The following is a 22,283-nucleotide window of genomic DNA, read 5'->3' as shown; positions in this document are numbered from 1 at the left end:
TTTTTCCTTGATTTGGAGTGGGATTTTTTCCATGCAGCTGAGCAATTCCCAGAAGGAAAATGATGCCGAAAAGCCGTTTTTCCCTGGTTTGGGGCAGGTTTTATCCACGGCCCAGGAGGCCCAGCAGCTTCCAGCAGGAAAAATCACCTGTAAAAGCCATTTTTCTGTGGGTTTAAGTGGGATTTTTCCATGTTTTGGGAGGAAAAGAATCACGTGGAAAAGCCTCTTTTTCCCTGCTTTTGAGTGGGATTTTTCCATGTTTTGAGAGGAAAAAAAATCACCTGGAAAAGCCTTTTTTTCCCCATTTTTGGGCTGGCCTGGAGCCGGTTCCACCGGGGTTTTTGGGGTGAATTTGGGAATTTTTGGATCCAAACCCAGCAGGAGCATCCCAGCCTCATTCCCGACCTCTGGAATGTGCCAGAATTGCTCCAAAATGGGATTTCCCCCAAAATTCCCATTTTTGGGAAGGACTTTTCCCTACTCCTTCCCCCTGGAGCTGAGATGGGGGAGAAAATCCCAAATCCTCGGCTCTGGAGCAGCTGAGAAGCCGGGAATGAATTAATTCCAATAATTGGATCCCTGTAATTAATTGGATTTCCGTTGTCCTCGGGAGCCCCGAGCTGTAAAAACCCAGGAATGGGACGGGGGAAAACTGGGAGAGGTTTGGGATCCCCAAAATCCCCCCTAAAATCCCCTTCAGCACCCCCAAATTTGGGTAAAATCCCAGGAAAAGCCCAATTTTGATCCAAATTTTCCCCAAATTCCAGTGGATCAAGGACTGAACCATCTTTCTGTGGATTTTTTATCCAAAAAACTGCAAAAAAAATACCCTGGCAAAGGGAGAAATCGGTCAAAGAAATACAGAAACAAAACTTCACCCCCCTTTTCTCCCATTTTCCCTCTTCCAGCTCTTCCCGGCGTTCCCATTCCTGGGGTCCCGCTGGGGAAAAGCCCCTTTAGTGTAATTAATTGTAACATATTCTTTTAAATAAATTGATTTATTGAGGAAATTCCCGAGGGCCGTGGCCGTGGTCCTTCCCCTGGTGAGGGGGGAAAAAAAACCCGGGAGAATTCCAGGGATGGTTTCAAACTTCTGGACTTTGGGAATTTGGTGGGGGACTTTTTTTAGTGGTGTTGGGTTTTCTTTTTTTTTTTTTTTTTTTTTTTTAATTTTTTTTTATTTTATTTATTTTGACAGAAAAAAAAAAAAACAGAAAAAAAAAAAAAAAGAGAGAAACAAAAAGTCGATTCTGAAAGGAACTGCAATAAATAGCAAATAAATAAAGCCTTGAGCCCAGGGGGCTTCATTGCCCCCCCCCAACCCCCAAATCCCCCCCACCCACCCCCCAAAATCAACCCAGCAGGTCCCAAACCCCCCCAAAATGGGGGGGACAAGGAGGGGGCCCCGCACCCCCCCTATGTACAGCGGGGGTGGGGGGTGAGGAGGGGGGGCACTGGTTTGGGGGTGCTGGGGGCACTGGTGGGGGGGGAGCTGGGAGGGGTTGGGGGGCACCGAGCCTGGTTTGGGGGGGCTGGGGGAACTTTGACCCCGTTTGGGGGAGCCCTGACCCAGTCTAGGGGGGCTGGGGGGACCCTGACCCAGTTTGGGGGGGCTGGGGTGGCACTGACCCCACTTGGGGGGAATGGGGGGGAAAATTTTCCCAATTCGGCGTGCTGAGGGGGCACTGTCCCAGTTTGGGGGGTGCTGTCCCAGTTTGGGGACATTGTGGTCACTGGTTTGGGGGCCTGGGTTTGGCTGGTGGAGGTTGGGACCCCCCCCGGATTTGGGATTTTTTGGGATTTTTTGGGGTTTGGGGATGGGCAGAGCCGGAGCCACGTGTCCATGTCCATGTGTCTGTGTCCATGTCCCTGTCCGTGTCCCCACTCCGGCCGCTCCTGGTGTCCCCCGGTGTCCCCTGGGTTTGGCTGGTTTGGAGTCCCCAGGAATTCCCAGGATTGGTCACTCTGTCCCCATCTGGCTCCTGGCGGGGACACCCCGGTGTGGGGACAGTCCTGGCATGGGGACAGTCCTGGAATGGGGACAATCCTGGAATGGAGACATCTTGGAGTGGGGACATCCCGGTGCTGAGGCGTCCCACAGTCAGGGCATTCCAGGATCGGATCATTCCAGTGTTGGAGCATCTGATGGAACGTTCTGGTGTCGGAACATTCCGGTGCTGGGTCCCTCTGGTCTTGGGGCATCCCAATACTGGAGCATCCCAGTGCTGGGGTATCCTGGTGCTGGAGCATTCCTGGATCTGAGCATCCCAACGTGGGAAATTCCCAGTGCTGGAGCATTCCATCCTGCTGTGGGGTCATCCCAATGCTAGAGCATCCTGCTGTGAGAGCATCCTGCTGTGGGATCAGTCTGCTGTGGGATCGTCCCAGTGCTGGAGCATCCCATCCTGCTATGGGATCATCCTGCTGTGGGATCATCATGATCAGAGCATCCCCCATGGTGGAACATTCTGGTATTGGAGCTTCCTGGTCCCAGAGCTGGAACATCCCAGTGCCAGACCATCCCAGTGCTGGAGCATTCCTGGGTCCGAGCATCCCAGTGTGGGACCATCCTGGGGCTGGAGCATCCCAGTGTCCAAACATCCCAGTGCTGAAGCATCCCGGGGCTGGAGCGTTCTGGTGTCAGAGTGTCCTGGTGCTGGAGCCTCCCCGTGGTGGAACATCCCAGGGATGGATCATCCCAGTGCCGGAACTTTCCAGTCCCAGTTTATCCCAGTAATGGAGCATCCCAGTGATGAAACAACGCAGGACCAGTCCATCCCAGTAAAGGAGCATCCCAGTATTGGTCCACCCCAGTACCGATCCATCCCAGTAATGGAACATCCCAGTGCCAGTCCATCCCAAGGCCAGTTTATCCCAGTACTGGTCCATCCCAGTACCAGTCCATCCCAATACCAGTTTATCCCAGCATCAGTTTTTCCCAGTACCAGTTTATCCCAGTACCAGTCCATCCTAGTAACAGTTTATCCTGGTACCAATCCACCACACTAATGGACCATCCCAATACTGGTCCATCCCAGTGCCGGTTTATCCCGATACCAGTTTGTCCCAGTCCATCCCAGTGCCAATTTATCCCAGTAATGGAGCATCCCAATACTGGTCCATCTCAATCCCGGCCCACCCCAGTCCCAGTCTATCCCAGTATCAGCCCATCCCAGTCCCAGTTTGTCCCAGTCCCGGGCCCATCCCGAGGGAAACTGAGGCAGCTTGGGGGCAGAGCGGGTGGCAGTGGCAGTGTTGGGGTCCCGCTGCACCCCCGGGAGGATTTGGGTGGGGAGGGCGTGTCCCCCCCCTTTGGGACCCCCAGGGACCCCCCCCAAAGGCCCCCAGGACCCCCCATGGCCCCCCAGAGACCCCCCCCCAGTTTGGAGCTGCTTTTGGTCCTGTTTGGTGAGAAAAGCCCCAAAAAGGGTCCTGGGGGGGGGGGGGGGAAATGGGGGGTGTGGGGTCCTTTTGAGGACCCCCCAGGGTGGGCACGATCTCCCCCCCCAAAAAACAGAGTGGGGTGGAGGGCGCTGGCACCCTGCACTGGGCTGGACTGGACTGGGCTGGACTGGGGGGTCGGATGGGGCCTGGAGGGGGGGTCCATCCTTCCTGAGCGTGGGGGGGTCTGGGGTCCCCCCCCAGCAGGACCGAGCCCCCCCCCGGGCACCGCTGGGGTTGGGGGGGGGGGGGGGGCTGCTCTGCAATGGGGGCGGGGGGGGCACCCAAAGGTGCTGCTCCAGAGTCTCCGGACCTGGGGAGGGAAAATTTGGGGATTGGGGGGGTTAAATAGAGTTTGGGGGACACTTCCAGCCCCCCCAAATCCCTGGGACACCCCAAATCCCAATGGGGGACATCCCAACTTGGGGGTCGTGGGGGGCTCCAGGGTGGTTCCCAGCCCTGGGGGTTCCTGAGGGGTTCCAAGGCATCCCAAGGTGGCTCCCAGACCCTGGGGGGATCTCTGGGGGTCCTGGGGTGGGGGGGAAAGGGGCTGGAAGGTCCCAGCGGGGCTTCCAGAGACATCCCAGGAGGGCTCCCAAGCTGAGGGGGGTCCCAGGGGTGTTCTCAGCTCTGGGGGGATCCCAGGAAGTCCCTGGGGGATCCTGGGGTGGTCCCAGGGTGTTCCTTGGGGGTTCCCAGCCCAGGGGGGTCCCAGAGGTGTCCCAAGGGTGTCCCAGGGGTTGTCCCAGGGGTATCCAAGAGGGTCCTGGGGTGCCAGGGGTGTCCCAGTGGTGTTCCCAGTCCTGGGGGCGTCCCAGAGGGTCCCAGGTCTGTCCCAGGCTGTCCCAGAGGGTCCCAAGGTGTCCCAGGTCTGTCCCAGGTCTGTCCCGGGCTGTCCCGGGGTCTCACCAGGCTCAGTAGGGCCGGTTGGCATCTTTGGGCCTCTTGAGCTGCACCTTGAGCCGCTTCATCCCGATCTGGAACCCGTTCATGGCCTGGATGGCGGCCTGGGCGCTGGCCGGGTTGTCAAAGCTCACGAAGCCTGGGGACAGTGGGGACAGCAGGGACACAGGGACATTGGGGACACGGGGACAGCGGGGACATTGGGGACAGCGGGGATATTGAGGACAGCGGGACAGTAAGGACAGCAGGACATTGGGGACACGGGGACAGCGGGGACATTGGGGATACCAGGGACATCAGAGGTATTTGGGACATCAAGGAAATCGAGGGCGTGTGTGGACATCATGGGGACAGGAGGATATGGGGACATGGAGGACATGCAGGAAGAGGGGACATGAGGGATTTGAGGATGTGGGCAACAAAGGGGACATGGTGGACATGGAGGACATGGGGACATCATGGGGACATGGGGGACATTGGGGCGATTAGAGACAGTAGGGACAGAGGGCATGGGGGGCAGAGGGGACAGAGGGGAGATGGGGGGACATTGGGGACAATGGGGACAGGCGGGACATCGGGGACATCAGGTAATGGTGTCCCTGGCCATGATGTCCCCAAGGGCTGATCACGGCGCTCCCACCCTTGTCCTTGTTGTCCCTCCTTGTCCCCCATGTCCCATAGCCCACGTCCCCTATCCCATATCCCGATGTTCCCAGTGTCCCCAGTGTCCCCATATCCCACGTCCCCTATCCCATATCCCCTATCTCATTATCCCCGATGTCCCAGTATCCCTGCTGTCCCCACTGTCCCTGTGACCCATTATCCCCAATGTCCCCATGGCCTCATGTCCCCATTATTCCCATTATCCCCGATGTCCCAGTACCCCTGATGTCTCCAATGTCCCCATTATTCCTGCTGTTCCCATGTCCCTGTGTCCCCACTGTCCCCAATGTCCCTGTGTCCCCATGTCCCCAATGTCCCTGTGTCCCCATGTCCCCAATGTCCACATATCCCCAATATCTCAAATATCCCCAATGTCTCTGTCCCCAGTATCCCCACTGTCCCCATGTCCCTGTGTCCCGTGTCCCCACTGTCCCCGTGTCCCCATTATCCCCATGTCCCCCATGTCCCCATTATTCCCATGTCCCCACTGTCTCCACTGTCCCTGTATCCCATGTCCCATGTCCCCAGTGTCCCACTGTCCCCAATGTCCCCGTGTCCCCTGTCCCTGTTCATACTGAAGCACTTGCTCTGGTTGGTGGCCCCGTTATCCCCGATGTCTCCGTGTCCCCGTGTCCCCAGTGTCCCCATGTCCCCAATGTCCCCAATGTCCCATCTCCCATGTCTCTACCAAAGCACTTGCTCTGGTTGGTGGCCTGTGCCCTGTCCTGTGTCCCTCATCCCCAGTGTCCCCAATGTCCCCTGTCCCCAATGTCCCTGTCCCTACCGAAGCACTTGCTCTGGTTGGTGGCCCCATTATACCCAACGTCCCCAATGTCCCAAATGTCCCCAGTGTCCCCTGTCCCCATCCCTACCGAAGCACTTGCTCTGGTTGGTGGCCCTGTTATCCCCAATGTCCCCAGTGTCCCCTGTACGCAATGTCCCCACTGTCCCCAATGTCCCCAATGTCCCCTGTCCCCAATGTCCCCTGTCCCCCATGTCCCTACCGAAGCACTTGCTCTGGTTGGTGGCCCCGTTATCCCCAATGTCCCAAATGTCCCCAATGTCCCCACTGTCCCCATGTCCCCAGTGGCCCTGTTATCCCCACTGTCCCCAATGTCCCCCATGTCCCTACCGAAGCACTTGCTCTGGTTGGTGGCCCTGTCCACGAAGACCTTGGCGGAGATGACGTTGCCGAAGGGGAGGAACATCTGCAGGATCTCGGTGTCGGCGAACTCCTGGGGCAGGTGGTAGATGAAGATGTTACAGCCCTCGGGGCCTGCGGAGGGAGCGGGGTCACACCTGGGGCTGCGGCCCCGGAACAGCGTCCCACAGCCGGGGGGACAAACCCGACCTGGGACCCCAAAAATGGCACCGCACTCCATGGCTGGGGGGGACAGACCAAGCCTGGGACCCCAAAACCCAACCCGGGATACCAAAACCCAACCTGGAACCACGAAACAGCACCCCACGGCCAGGGATGGTAACCCAGACAGAGCCTGGGACCCCAAAACCTCACCTGGGACCCGAAAACCCAACCTGGGACACCAAAACCCAACCTGGGACCCCAAAACCCGACCTGGGCCACCAAAACCCAATCTGGGACACCAAAACCTAACCTGGGACCCCAAAACCCAACCTGGGATACCAAAACCCAACCTGGGACACCAAAACCTAACCTGGGACCCCAAAACCCAACCTGGGATACCAAAACCTGACCTGGGCCACCAAAACCCAACCTGGGACCCCAAAACCCGACCTGGGCTACCAAAACCCAATCTGGGACACCAAAACCCAACCTGGGACCCCAAAACCCGACCTGGGCCACCAAAACCCAATCTGGGACACCAAAACCCAACCTGGGACCCCTAAACAGGACATGTGAACGCAAAACTAACACCCAGGACCCCAAAACCTCACCCGGGACCCCAAAGCCTCACCTAGGACCCCAAAACCCTACCCAGGACCCAAGAACCTGACCTCGGGCCCCAGAACCTGATCTGGGACCCCAAAAGCCAACCCAGAGCCTTAAAATGGGACCTGTAAAGCCAAAACCTGACCCAGGACCCCAAAACTGGCTCTGGGACCTCAAAACTGGACCTGGGACCTCAAAACCTCACCCAAGATCCCAAAACTGGACCCAGGACCCTTAAACTGTACCTCAGAACCCAAAGCTGACTGTGGGAGCCCAGCCCTGAGACCCCAAAACTGGACTTGTAAACCCCAAGCTGACCTCGGACCTCAAACCAAACCCTGGACCCCAAAACTGGATTCAGGATCCCAAAGTGGCCCTGAGACCCCAAAACCAGCCCCGGGACCCAAAGACCAGCCCTGAGACACCAAACCTGTCCCTGTGACCCCAAACATGGCCCCGCACTGCAGGGATCCCTGACCCCCCCATGACACCCCAAATTCCAGAGGGTGACCCCAAATACCCCCAGGGCCCCTCCAGCACCCCCAGTTCCCTGGGACACCCCAAAGTGTCTGGAGTTTTGAGGGGTCCGGGGGTCCTGTGGGAGCAGTTCGGGGGGGTCCAGGGGGGTCCCGGGAAGGTTTCATTGGGGGGTTGGGGGATTTGGGGGTCCCAGCATGTTTGGGAGGGGTCGCGGGGGGCATCTCAGGCAGGTCCCAGGGGCGTTTCAGGGGTCCCAGGGGGGGTTTGGGGAGGTCTTGGGGGGGTCTCGGTGGTCCCGGGGGCATCCAGGGGGGGGTCTCAGGGGTCCCGGGACTTTTTTAGGGTCTGGGAGGGTTTGGTGGGATCTCGGGGGTCCCAGGACGTTTCAGGGGTCCCGGAGGGTTTTGGGAGTCCTGAGGGAGTTGGGGGATCCCGGAGAATTTTGGGGAGTCCCGGGGGGGTTGGGGAGCATCCCGGGGGATTTTGGGGGTCCTGGGGGGCTTTGGGGGGGGTTTGGAGGTCCCGGGGGGCTTTGGGGGGGGATTTTGGGGGGTCCCGGGGGGGGTCTCACCTTCGCGCTGCTGCTGCTGCGGGGGGGGCGGGGGGGCGAGCAGGGGTCCCGGGGGGGCGAAGGCCGGACTGACCAGCCCGTAGGCGGCCGGGTACGCGGCTGGGACAGGGACAGGGACAGGGACAGGGTCACCGGGACATCGGGACACCAGTGCCCCTCAGTGCCCCCCGGTGCCCTGCAACGCCCCCCCCCCAAGCCACCAGCGACACCGGGGCCACCTCAGTGCCCCCCAACCCCGTCCCAGTGTCCTCCCAGTACCCCCCCAGCTCCCTCCAGTCCCTCCCAGCGACCCCCAGTCCCATCAGCTGCCCTTCGCAGTTCCCCCAGTGCCCCCCCAGTGCCGTGTCACCCCCCAGTGCCCCCCAGTCCCCCCATTCCCTCCCAGTGCCCTCCTATTTTCTCTCCGCCCCTCCTAGTGCGCCCCCCAGTCCCTCCCAGTGCCCCCCCAGTGCCCCCCCCAGTGCCGTGTCACCCCCAAGTCCCTCCCATTCCCTCTCAGCACCTCCCAGTCCCTCCCAGTGTCCCCCAGTACCCCACAATTCCCTCCCAGTGCCCCCCGAGTGCCCCCCAGTACCACACCACCCCCTCCCAGTCCCTCCAGTCCCCCCAGCCCCCCCAGTCCCCCCAGTCCCCCCAGCCCCCAGCCCCCAGCACTCACCCGTGTAGTGCTGCATGCCGGCGTACGCCTGCTGCAGGGGGTCCCCGGGGGCCGCGGGGCTCTGGGCTGGGGGCACAGGGGGGGTTAGGGGGGCCCGGGGGGCTTGGGGCGGGGGAGGGGGTTCGGGGAGGGGTCGGGGGGCACCTGGGAAGGGGGGCACCCCCCCGGCGTAGACGGCGTCGGGGGCGGGGGGTCCCGCGGGCTGCGCGGGCACCGGGCTGTAGCCGTTAACGCTCAGCGGCGCCGCCAGCGCCGGGACGGGGGTGGCCGCCATGGCCGGGGGCGTGCTGGTTCCTGCATGGGGGACACGGGACACCGCGGGTCACAGGCCGGACACCACAGGGACACCACAGGGACACCACCAGGACACTGCCGGGACTGTGACCCCAAGGGACCCGACCGTGGCGGAGGGTGGGGAGCCCACCCCGGGTCCGGTGGGGGTTCAGTGTCCCTGTCCCATCTGTGGTGTCCCCATCCCACCCCTGGTGTCTCCATTCCATCCATGATGTCCTCCCGTGCCCCAGTCCCATCTCTGGTGTCCCCGTCCCACCCCTGGTGTCGCCCAGTATCCCACGTCCCAGCCAGGGTGCCCCGATCCTACCCCTGGTGTCCCCCCCTAGCCCATGTCCCATCCTTGGTGCTCTCATCCCATCCCTGGTGTCCCTCCATATCCGACGTCACATCCATGGTGTGCCCATCCCACCCCTGGTGTCCCCCCCTAGCCCATGTCCCAGCCAGGGTGTCCCGATCCCATCCATGGTGTCCCCCGGTATCCCATGTCCCATCCTTGGTGTTCCCATCCCCTCCCTGGTGTCCCTCCATATCCTATGTCACATCCTTGCTGTCCCCATCCCTGGTGTCCCACCCCTGGTGTCCCCCCATCCTGGGTGCCCCAATTCCCAGGTGCCACCACGCCCCCACATCTCCCATATCCCCCATTCCCAGTGTCCTTTGTGCCCCATTCCAGGTGCCCCCATGTCCCATGTCCCCTTCCCGATGTCCCCAACCCCACTGCTCCCCATCCCTGGTGTCCTTCCCCAGTACCCCCAACTCCCACTGTCCCCATCCCCTGGTGACCCCCATCCCCGTGACCCCTTCCCAGTATCCCTGTCCCCATCCCAGGTGTCCCTCCCCATCATCCTCATCCCTGCTGCCCCTCACCACTGGTACCCCAATTCCCATGTCCCATTCCCATGTCCCGTGTCCCCTATGTCTCCATCCCCATGTCTCCCATGTCCCTGTCCCCATGTCCCCATCCCCATGTCCTCATCCCCCATCCCTCATGTCCCCCACTCCCCATCCCCTCCCTGCTGTCCCCTCTGTCCCCTTGTCCTCCTGTCCCTCTGCCCCCCCCATCCCCTCCATTCCCCGTCCCCTGTCCCGTGTCCCCTGTCCCGTGTCCCGTTACCTGAGGAGGGTGGCAGGGGTGTGGCGATGATCCCGTTGGGGTTGACCGTGCCCATGTGCTGCATCTGCACGGCCATGGTGGCCATGGGGCTGAGGTAGGCCGAGTGCGCGGCCACCAGGGCCGCCTGCTGCTGCATCAGCTGTGGGGACACGCCTGTCACCGGGCCACCGGGGCCACCGGGGCCACCAGGGCACTGCCACCACCCCCCCCAGTGCCACCAGGGCCGCCTGCTGCTGCATCAGCTGTGGGGACACGCCTGTCACCGGGCCACCGGGGCCACCAGGGCCACCACCCCCCACCCAGTGCCACCAGGGCCACCATGACACTGCCACCACCACCCCCCCAGTGCCACCAGGGTCGCCTGCTGCTGCATCAGCTGTGGGGACACGCCTGTCACAAGGCCACTGGAGCCACCACCCCCCGTCCAGTGCCACCAGGGCCACCAGGGCCACCACAACCCCCCCCAGTGCGACCAGGGCTGCCTGCTGCTGCATCAGCTGTGGGGACGCGCCTGTCACCAGGGCCACCACCCCCCCAGTGCCACCAGGGCCACCGTGACACTGCCACCACCACCCCCCCCAGTGCCACCAGGGCCACCTGCTGCTGCATCAGCTGTGGGGACGCGCCTGTCACCAGGGCCACCAGAGCCACCACAGCACTGTCACCACCCCTCCCCCAGTCCCACCAGGGCCACCTGATGCTGCACCACCTGTGGGGACACACCTATCACCACCAGGCCACCAAGACCACCAGGGCCACTGCCACTGCCCACCCCCCGGGAGCCCAGCCCAGTGCCACCAACACCAGGGGACGTGGGACTGGCATCTCCCCATGGATATCACCCCAGTGCCACCAGCCCTGGAGTATGTGGTCATGGGCTCCCATGGACGTCACCCAAAGGCCACCAACACCCTGGGACATGGGGTCATGGGGTCCCATGGATGTCACCCAAAGGCCACCAATGCCCTGAGTCATGGGTCCCCAGGGATGTCACCCCAGTGCCACCAACACCCTGGGACATGGGGTCATGGGTCCCCACAGATGTCTCATCACGAGACATAAGGACCATTATCTCTCCATGGATGTCACCCCTGGTGTCCATCAGGGTCCATCACCTCCCTGTGGATGTCACCCCAGTGCCACCAACACCCTGGGATATGGGGTCATGGTCTCCCCATGGATGTCCCATCACAGGACTTGAGACTGTCGCCTCGCCGTGGATGTCACCCCAGTGCCTGTCCCCTCCCGTCACCCACTGTCCCGACCACCCCAGGCTGGATTTTGGGGGGGGGGGGTCCCACCTCTTTCCCCTTGATCATCCCAGTGTCCCCAGTGTCCCCAGTGACCCCAGTCCCTCCCAGTGTCCCCAGTGCCTGCAGTGTCCCCAGCGTCCCCAATGTCCCCAGCATCCCCAGTGTCCCCAGTGCCCCCAGTGACCCCAGTGCTCCCAGTCCATCTCAGTATCTCCAGTGTCCCTCCTAGTCCCTCACAGTATTCCCAGTCCTCCCAGAGCCCCCAGTGTCCTGTGCTGCCTGCATGTGGGCACCAAACTGGAAGGCAATGGGGCTGAACATGCCCAGCTGAGTGGTGACCCCAATGTCCCCAGTGTCCCCAATGTCCCCAGTGTCCCCAGTCTCTCCCAGTTCCCCCAGTTCCCCGTACCGCCTGCGTGTAGGCGCTGTAGGCTCCGAACTGGAGGGCGATGGGGCTGAACATGCCCAGCTGAGTGGCCACCTGCTGCATCCGCCGCAGCCCCCGCTCCTTCTCCGTGTCCGCAAACTTCACCACCAGGCTGGACGAGGCGCCCTGTGGGACACGGCCACCACTTGGGGTCACTTGGGGTCACTCGGGGTCACTCGCAGTCATTTGGGGTCATTCACAGTCACTCGGTCACTCGTGGTCACTTAGGGTCACTTGTGGTCACTCAGGGTCACTTGAGGGCACTTGCAACCACTTGCAGTGATTCAGGGTCATTTGGGGTCATTCACAGTCACTCAGGGTCACTCGTGGTCACTTAGGGTCACTTGTGGTCACTCAGGGTCACTTGGGGGCACTCGCGGCCACTTGCAGTCATTCAGGGTCATTTGGGGTCACTCATGGTCATTCGGGGTCACTTACAATCACTCAGGGTCACTCAGGGTCACTCGCGGTCACTTGCAGTTACTCATGGTCACTCACGGTCACTTGGGGTCACTTGGGGTCACTTGGGGTCACTCACAGTCACTTGCAGTCATTCAGGGTCATTGGGGTCACTCAGGGTCACTCAGGATCACATGCAGTGGGGGTGTGGTGGGAGCGGTGATGGGAGTGATGGTTGGGTTGTAACGGGGTGAGGATGATGATGAGAACAAGGGAGGTGATGAAGAGGAAGAGGATGATGGCGGGCACAGTGGTGAGGATGATGGTGGGATGGTGGTGGGGACAGTGATGAGGATGATGATGGGATGGTGGCAGAGAAGATGAAGGGGATGATGGAGGGGATGAAGGGGAGGGTGGTGGGGACAGTGATGAAGATGAGGAAGGCAATGATGGGGGTGATGATGGGGTGATGGTGGGGGCGATGGTGGGTATGATGAAGGTGATGAAGAGGATGATGGGGACAATGACAGGGACAGTGGTGAGGATGATGATGGGATGATGGTGGAGAAGATGAAGGGGCTGAGGAAGGGGGAAGATGGGAGGGGACAGTGGTGAGAATGTGGAAGGTGATGATGGGGTGATGGTGGGATGATGGTGGAGATGATGACAATGGTGGGGACAATGGTGAGGATGACAGCGATGAGGAGGATGACAATGGGGATGATGACAGGGACAGAGGTAGGGATGATGATGGGATGATGGGCACAGCGGTGAAGATGAGGAAAGTGATGATGGAATGATGATTGGATGATGGTAGAGATGATGATGACAGTGGTGGGGGTGATGGTGGGGATGATGAAGGTGATGAAGAGGATAATGACGGGGGAGTGACAGGGACAGTGGTGAGGATGATGACGGGGATGATGGCTGGGCTATAATGGGGTGAGGATGATGATGGTGGAGATGGCAAGGAAGGAGGGCATCATGAGGATGATGGTGGGGACCGTAGTGGGACTGATGAAGGAGATGATGACAGGGATGATGGTGAGGAAGATGAGGGGGACAATGGTGGGGACAGTGAAGGGGACAATGAAAGGGATGGTGGGAGTGGTGACAGGAATGATGGTGGGGAACAATGGTGAGGGTGATGATGACGAGGACAATGACGGGGACGATGAAGAGGATGATGATGGAGATGATGGTTGGGTTATAATGGGGTGAGGATGAAGGTGGGATGGTGGGGATAAGGAAAGAGGTGATGAAGAGGATGGTGGGGATGGTGGTAAGAAAGATGATTTGAGATGAGGATGATGAGGTGGCAATGAAAGGGACAATGAAGAGGAGGATGATGGGGACGGAGACAGGGACGGTGGTGGGGATGATAGTGATGGTTGGGTTATAATGGGGTGAGGATGATGGTGGTGGTGGAGAAGGCAAGGGGATGAAGAGGATGATGGTGAGAATGATGAAGGAGACGATGAAGAGGACGATGGTGGGGATGACGATGGGGATGGTGGTGAGGTGATAACAGGGAAGATGAGGATGATGATGAGATGGTGAGGGATGATGGTGGGGACAGTGGTGGAGATGATGGGAATGATGAGGTGAAGAGGATGATGGTGGGGATGATGAAGGAGATGAAGAGGATGATGATGGGGTGATGATGGGGACGGTGGAGAGGTGATAACGAGGATGACGAGGATGATGAAGGGGATGGTGGTGGGGTCAGTGTCGAGGATGATGATGGGGTGATGATGGAGTGATGAAGAGGATGGTGGGGACAGGGGTGGGGATGATGAGGAGAATGAGGAAGGGGTGACAAAGGACATGATGAGGATAATGAAGATGATGATGGGGATGACAATGACAATGATGAAGACGAAGGGGATGACAAAAGGGACAATGAAGGGGACAATGATGAGGATGATGAAGGGGATGATGAAGGTGACAGCACTAGGGGTGATGATGAGGACAGTGATGGGATGATGAAGGTGACACTGATGAAGGTGACACCAAAGGTGGCAGTGGTGAGATGATGAAGGTGACAGTGGTGAGATGATGAAGGTGAGAGTGATGGGGTGATGAGGGTGACAGTGATGGGGTGATGAAGATGACAGTGATGAAGGTGACAGAGATGGGGTGATGAAGGTGACACTGATGAAGGTGACACTGATGAAGGTGACCCAAAGGTGACATCCCCGGGGCCGGCCCCTCACCGGCAGCGTGCGGCTCCCGTGCAGGGCGGCAATGGCGGCCTGGGCCTCGGCGTGGCTCTGGAACTTGACGAAGGCGCAGCCTGGGGACATCAGCTCCGTGTCACCTCCAGGGTGGCTCTGGCACCCCTGGGCCCCCTGTGGGCCACCCCGGGGTGTCCCCTGTCCCCACCCACCCCAGGTGTCCCCGTCCCACCTTTGCTGGTGCCGTCGGGGCCGCGCAGCACCGTGCACTCGTCGATGGTGCCGAAGGGCTCAAACATCTTCCGCACGTCCTCGTCCGCCTGCTGCTTGCTGAGCATCCCCACAAACAGCTTCCTGTCCTCTGCGGGGACAGCCAGGGTGGCATTGGGACACCGGCATGGGGACAGCGAGGGTGGCACTGGGACACGGGCATGGGGACAGCGAGGGTGGCACTGGGACACGGGCATGGGGACACCCAGGGTAGCACTGGGACACGGGCACAGTCATAGTGCGGGTGGCACTGGGACACTAGCACAGGGACATTGGCATAGGGACACCCAGGGTGGCACTGGGACATGGGCATGGGGACAGCAAGGGTGGCACTGGGACACCAGTGCAGGGACACTGGCATGGGGACACCCAGGGTGGCACTGGGACATGGGCACAGGGACAGTGAGGGTGGCAGTGGGACACTGGTGCCGGGACAGTGTGGTGGCACTGGGATATCAGCATGGGGACACCATGGGTGGCACAGGGACACTGGCATGGGGACACTGGAATGGGGACACTGTGGGTGGCACTGGGACACTGGCACAGAGACATCACAATAGGCACCAGGACACTGGCATGGGGACACCATGGGTGGCACGGGGACACCAGCACTGGGACAGCATGGGTGGCACCGGGACACCAACATGGGGCACCACAGCTGGCACTGGGACACTGACACTGGGACACTGGCGCTGGCACCAGGACACCAGGACACCAGCATGAGGACAGTATGAGTGGCCCTGGGACACTGGCACGGGGACACTATGGCTGGCACAGGGACACCAGTGCAGGTACACCGCAGGTGGCACCAGGACACCAACACCGGGACACGGCCACTGGCACTGGGACACCATGGCTGCCATAGGGACACCGGCATGGGGACACCACGGGTGGCACTGGGACACTGTGGGTGGCACTGGGACACCAGCACGGGGACACCACCATGCAGAGGATGGGGAAGGATGGGGACACTGGGATGGGGACGTCGGGATGGGGACGTTGGGATGGGCTGGGAACCCCGGGAATGGGAACAGGGTGACAGCTGGGAATGGGGACATGGAGGGACACCCACCCTGGGGACAGCCACCCTGGGGGTGGGGACAGCACGGGGTGGCCCTGGGGGCCTCACACGGGGGGGTGGCCTTGGGGTGATTTGAGGACAGGGCGGGGTGGGGGGAGTTTGGGGTGGTTTGGGGGTGGGGAGGTGTTGGGGGGCTTTTGGGGGTGTTTGGGGGGGATTTTGGGAGGATTTTGGAGGTTTCTGGGGTGATTTTTGGGGTTTTTGGGTTTGGTACCTCCTCGGCTCTCACTGTCCGCCGGCTTCACCTGGATGGGCCGGTTCATCTGGGGGGGACACAAAGGGGGGGGACTTGGGGACACGGCGACCCCCCCGAGCCCCCCCGGAGCCCCCCCGGGCCGCCCAGCCCCTCCCCCACCCCTCTCAGCCCCCTCCCCACCCCCAAAGATGCTGCGGTTGCCATGGCAACGCCGGGCCCGCATCCCGTTACCCGGCAACGGGAGCCGCCGCCTGGGGGGGGAGGGGAGGGGGGGCCGCGTTAATGAGCGCCCCTCCCCCCCCTGCGCTAATTGGGGGGGGGGGACAGACCCACCCCCGCCCCTCTCCCCTCCCCCCAAAAAAACCCACCCGGAAGCCCCCGAGGAGCGGGGAGGGGGGAGGGGAGGGGGAGGGCGCAGATGCGCGGTTGCCATGGCAACGGCCGGGTGCGCTCCATGGCAACCGCCCACTCATCCCCAATTTACCCATCGCCGTTGCCTGGCAACGCCGCTGACGTCATCAGCGCTGGCGATAAACAATGACGGGGATGGGGAGGGGCGGGGGGGAGATTGGGGAGGGGGGGAGGGGAGGGAACCCCCCCAGGCCTGAGGTGACCCCGCCCCTCCCCCCCCGGTGTTGTGGGGTCGGGGGGCGCCGTGGGGGGGGCGCTGTGCCCCATCCCGGCGGGATTTTGGGGGGATTTTGGGGGATTTTGGGGCCGCGCGGGGGGCGGGCCCATCCCCGGCTGACCCCGGGCCGCTCCTTTCGCCGCCGAAAGCGAAGGTGCCCCCCCGGACCCCCCCCACGGGCCCAGATGGTGCAGGAAAAGCCCCCCCGGGCTGGGGGCGGGGGGGTTAATCCCCCCTAATCCCCTCCCCCCCCGCTGGATCAGCCCTTGGGGGGGGGGTGGGCACAAAGAGGGGCGAAAAAAAAACCTTAAAAAACCCAAAAACCACACCGGGACCCCCCCGGGGCTCAGCGCAGCTCGGGGGGGGCTGAGGATGGCGCCCCCTCCCCAAATCACCGCCCCTGTGCGGGGGCAGCTGCAGGGGCGGGGCCGGCCCTAATCCCCCCCCCAAACCCAAACCCCGTCCATCCATCCCCCCCCGCCCCAAAATCCCCGCAGGATTGGCGGCCCCAAATCCCGGGATTATCCCGGCCGAGCCAAATCCCCCCCGGGCCCGGCGGGACACGCGGAACCCGCGGGGGGGGGGCGAGCATTGAGCCCCCTCCCCACCCTGGGGACCCCCAAACAGCCCCCCATTTCTCACCCCCTTCAGAGACCCCCCAAACCCTCCGCAGGAAACTTCCACAGGGATGGGAAGTGGGACCACCCCCCCCCAAAAAAATTAAATCGGGGGTGGGGGGCACCTGCACCCCCCGACCCCCCCCCAGCCCCATTGTTGTGTCCGTGGCCGCCGGGTGGAGCTTCATTAGCGCCCGGCCCTCATTAGCGGCGCTAATTAAACACCCCGCAGATGTTCGGGGGTGCCCCAGACCCCCCCCAAAATTCCCCCCTTAGGGGGGCCCGGGGGGGTGGTAAAAAGGGGGGTGGGGGGTGATAGGGTGGGGGTGATTTTTGGGGGCCTTCAGGGGGGTTTTTGCAGGGGGGTTCAGGGGGATTTTGGGTTTCAGGGGGATATTGGTGGTTTCAGGGGGATATTGGGGTTTTCAGGGTGATTTCGGGGGGGGGTTCAGGATAATTTGGGGGTATGTGGGGGATTTTTGGGGATTTAAAGCTGATTTTAGAGGGGTCCAGGGTGATTTTTGGGGGTGTTTCATGGTGAGTTTTGGGGGTTTCAGGATGATTTTTTGGGGGGGATTCAGGGTGATTTTTTGGAGAATTTCAGGATGATTTTTGCAGGGGTTCCAGGGTGATTTTGGGGGAGATTCAGGGTGATTTGGGGGAGGATTGAATGGTTATTTTTGGGGGGGTATTTGGGTGATTTTGGGGTGTCACAGAGGCTCTCGGGGAGGGGTCTGGGGGTGCCCCGGGGGGGTCCCCGTGCCCCCCACTCACCCCCGGGAGGGTTTTCTGCTCGTGCAGGGCGCTCTGGGCCTTCAGGGCCGACTCCCGGGCGCAGTAGGTCAGGAAGGCGCATCCTGGGGGAGGAGGGAGGAAAAAATGGGGTCGGGGGGCGTGGGGGGGACCCCCAGGGTGTCCTGAGCCCCCCACGAGGTGACACAGAGGGCCTGGAGTGGCCACAGCGCCCCAAAATAGCCAGACCCCCCCCAGAACACCCAGAGACCCCAAATCCTCACACAGAGAACCCAAATATTCCCCCCATAGCTCCCAGACCCCAAACAGCTCCCAGACCCCACAGAGACCCCCTGAGACCCCCCAGTTCTGGTGCCCATCGTGGTCACAGTTGGTGACGGGGGTTTGGGGGGCTCAGGGACCCCACTGGGTGTTGGGGACAGGGCCAGGGGTTGGGGGCCCCGCCTTGGGGACACCCCCGGTGTGGGGGACCTGTCACTGTCACCCCCGGCTGTGACACCCCCCAGGAACCCCCAGGGACCCCCAGGGCCAGTGTCACCCCCAGGGACACACGGGGTGAGCATGTGACACCCAACGACAGACACAACACCCCAAAACAACACCCGGACATCCCCAGTGACACCCAGAGCCGGTGTCACCCTCACAGGGACCCACAGGGTGACCACGTGACACCCCAACACCCACCTGACACCCCCAAACAACACCCAACACCCCCAGGGCCGGTGTCACCTGTAGGGCACCCACGTGACACCCCAACACCCACCTGGCACCCCGGAACAACACCCGGCACAACAGCCTGACACAACACCTCAACAACACCCCAAAAACACCCCCCAAAACACCCCGAAAAATACACCATCAACACCCGAACAACAAAACCCCAACAGCCAAAAAACCACCCTAACAACACCCCAACAACACCATCCCAAAAACACCCCAACACCCTAACAACATTCCAAAAAAATCCCCAAAACACCCCCAACAACACCCCAACAACACCATTCCTGCAACACCCCAACAACACCACCCAAACACAACAGCAGCATCCCAAAAACACCACAACAACACTCCTACAACAAAACCACAAAAACAACACCCCGACAACACCACCCCACACTCACCCAACCCCACAACAGCCATACACAGCACCCTGGTACAACACCCCACACCCCACACCAACACCCCACACCACCTGACACAATCCCTCGCACTCCCCGTCACCCCACAGCCACCCCCACTCTCAACACCTGGGGTTGTACCCCAACACTGGGTACCCAGGCTGGGCTGGGCTGCGGCTGTTCCTGTGCCCAGGTTGTACCCAGAGCTGTTCCTGTACTCGGGGCTGTTCCTGACACCTGGGGCTGTACCCAGGGTTGTTCCTGGTGCCCTCGGTTGTACCCGGGGCTGTTCCTGTACTCAGGGTTGTTCCTGTGCCCGGGGCTGTTCCTGACACCCAGGGTTGTACCCAGGGCCTGCGGCTGTAGGTTGAGCTGTGGGTGTTGCTCAAGGCCTTTGGTTGTGCTGGGGCTGTTCCTGGGGCTGTTCCCAGTGCCCTCGGTTGTACCTGGGGCTGTTCCCGGTACCGGGGGCTGTTCTGGGGCCTGTTCCCGGTGCCCTCAGTTGTACCCGGTACCGTCTGTGGGGCTGTTCCCGGTACCAGAGGTTGGATGTACGATGGTTCTCAACACCAGGGCTGTTCTGGTTACCAGGGGCTGTTCCTGGTTACCAGGGCTCTCGATTGTACCTGGGGTTGTTTGTGGGGCTGTTCCTGGTTACCAGGGGCTGTTCCTGGTTATCGGAGCCCTGGGTTGTGCCTGAGGTTGTTTGTGGGGCTGTTCCCGGTTACCAGGGGCTGTTCCTGGTTACCAGGGAGCCCATCCCGGGGCTGTTCCCAGTACCAGGGCCCTGGGTTGTGCCTGAGGCTGTTTGTGGGGCTGTTCCCGGTTACCAGGGGCTGTTCCCGGTTACCGGGGCCCTGGGTTGCTCCTGGGGCTGTTTGTGGGGCTGTTCCCAGTGCTGGGGGCTGTTCCCGGTTACCAGGGAGCCCATCCCGGGGCTGTTCCCGGTACCGGGGGCTGTGTCAGGGCCGTTCCCGGTGCTGGGAGCTGTTCCCGGTACCGGGAGCTGTTCCTGGTGCTGGAGGCCGTGGCACGGGGCTGTTCCCAGTACCGGGAGCCACATCCCGGGGCTATTCCCATACCCAGGGCTGTTCCCAGTACCGGGAGCCACATCACAAGGCCGCTCCCGGTACCGGGGGCCGTATCCCGGGGCCATTCCCAACACCGGGAGCTGTTTGTGGTACCGGGGGCCAAATCCTGGGGCCATTCCCGGTACCGGGGGGCGAATCCTGGGGCTGATCCCGGTATCCAGGGCTGATCCCAGTACTGGGGCCGTATCCCGGGGCTGATCCCGGCAACTGGGGCCATTCCCGGTACCGGGGGGTGAATCCCGGGGCTGTTTCCCGTCCTGGGAGCTATTCCCGGTACCGGGGGCCGCCGTATCCTGGGGCCATTCCCGGTGCTGGGAGCTGTTCCTGGTACCGGGAGCCACATCGCGAGGCCATTCCCGGTACCGGGGGCACATCCTGGGGCCGATCCCGGTATCCGGGGCCATTCCCAGCGCCAGGGGCCGAATCCCGGGGCCGTTCCCGGTGCCGTCCCCGCACCCCCGTGCCCCTCACCCATGGCGGCTCCCCGGGGCCGTGCCCGCCGCTCCTGCCCCATCCCCGCCGCCCGTTCCCTTTCCCCGTTCCCGTGCCCGGTCCCGGTACCTTTGTGCATCCCGGTGTACTTGTCCTTGATGACGGTGAGCTCGTAGATTTTCCCGAATTGCTCAAAAATGGGTTTCAGGTCCTTCTCCTCCAGGTGCCGCGGGATCTGCCCCACGAAGAGTTTGATGGCGTCGGGCTCCTTCATGGGGCCGCCGGGGGGTCCCCGGGCCCCGGGGCCGCTCCCGCTCCCCGCTATCCCCGCCCGGCCGCGGCTCCCGGCGCTGCCGGCGGTGCCCGGTGCCCCGGCGCACACAAAGGACGAGGCGGCCCCGGGGCTCGGCTCGGCTCCGGGGACGGGGCGCGGCGGGGCGGGGGCAGCTCTGCCCGGGGGGCGGCGCTCCCGGCGCTCCCGGTGCGTCCCGGCCGTTTCCCGGGCGCCGCTCCCGAATCCCGCTGGATGCGCCGAGCGCCCGCCCCGCCGGGCCCGCCCCGCCGGCCTGGGGAGGGTCCCGGTACCGCCGGGGGGCTCAACGCCCGGTCCCGCTTCGGGCCATGGCGGCCCCCAGAGCCCCCCACCCCGCCCGCTGGGGCGGCACCGGGAACCGGGAACCGGGACCGGCACCGGGAACCGGGATCGCACCGGGAGACGCTTTTCCTCCCCGCTCGGGGCCGCCCCGCCCCGCCCCGCCCGGCGCTGATGTCAGAGCGGCACCGGGAGCGGGACCGGGAGCGGGACCGGAGAACCGGGACCGGAGAACGGGAACCGGCCGTGGGCACGGGGCTCCGGCGGGCGGACACCGGCACCGGCGACAGCAGCGGGACCCGGGACCGGGGATGGGGCTCTGGGAACCGGGACCGGCACCCGAGCACCGGCACCGGCCGTGGGGCGCGGGGAGAACACCGGGACCGGGGGAGCGGGGGGGGCGATGGAACCGGCACCGGGGACAACACCGGGATGCGGCCCCGGGATGGGGCTCCGGGCTCCGGTAGCGGCCCCGCCCGGGGGGCTCGGGGGTGTTTTGGGGAGGGGGCGGGGGCCGTGTGCGCGTTCCCGTGCGCGCTCCCGGGCCGGGGCTGCGCACGCGCGGAGGGGACACGGGGGGGGGCGGGGGGGAGGGTCCGGGGTCCGCCCACGCGTGTCCCCTCCCTCCCTCCCGGTGCTGTCCCCGGTGCTGAACTCGGGCGCGCCCCCTCCCCTCCCGCGTCACCTCCCACGGCCCCCCGGGGTCCCCAGGCCGGTGTCACCCCCTGTGTCACCCCTCAGTGTCGTCAGGCCGGTGTCACCCCGTGTATCACCCCCTCAGTGTCCCGGTGTCCCCAGGTTGGTGTCACCCACTCCCACATCGCTGTCACCTCCCTGCATGTCTCGGTGCCACCCCTCAGTGTCACCCCCCTCAGTGTCGTGGTGTCTCCCCGCTCCGTGTCACCTCCTTCCATGTCTCGGTGTCCCCACCCATGTCCCCGGCTGTCCCCCCTCCCCAATAATCGTGTCCCCTCCCCGTTGTCATGGCAACGAGCCAGCAACAGCCGAGGTGACACCGCCACCCCTCGGGGTCACGCTGAGGCAATGGCTTTGGGGACACCCCGTGGTGACACTTTGGGGACGTGGGACAGGTAGACACTCCCCTTTTGGGGCCACAGGCCAGGTGGCTTTGGTGACCCACCCATGGTGAGACTGTGGGGACACAGGTGGCTCTGGGGACCCCCCGTGGTGACACTGTGGGGACAAGAGGGGG

The 22,283-nt window shown here is 62.7% G+C and overlaps 1 protein-coding gene across 2 annotated transcripts; it reads right to left on the bottom strand.

Moving 5' to 3' along the window:
• Positions 1-4,355: 4,355 nt before the first annotated feature.
• Positions 4,356-20,752, bottom strand: CELF3 (CUGBP Elav-like family member 3; the record flags this gene model as incomplete). Of its 2 annotated transcripts, XM_083879086.1 has the most annotated exons (12): positions 4,356-4,483; positions 6,140-6,283; positions 7,971-8,069; positions 8,629-8,694; positions 8,773-8,922; positions 10,037-10,175; positions 11,699-11,842; positions 14,332-14,411; positions 14,525-14,653; positions 15,858-15,906; positions 17,859-17,941; positions 20,608-20,752. In XM_083879086.1, 12 exons carry the CDS (start codon positions 20,750-20,752, stop codon positions 4,356-4,358), a joined length of 1,356 nt encoding a protein of 451 aa, XP_083735212.1. The 2 variants fall into 2 exon arrangements, with proteins under 2 accessions (XP_083735212.1, XP_083735213.1); XM_083879087.1 differs by lacking the exon at positions 8,773-8,922.
• Between the last annotated feature and the right edge of the window lie 1,531 nt (positions 20,753-22,283).

The sequence above is a fragment of the Zosterops lateralis genome, assembly GCF_965231275.1.
Source record: "Zosterops lateralis genome assembly, chromosome: 27".
NCBI classification, from domain to species: Eukaryota; Metazoa; Chordata; class Aves; order Passeriformes; family Zosteropidae; genus Zosterops; species Zosterops lateralis.
This window is presented reverse-complemented; position numbering and strand designations above follow the sequence as displayed.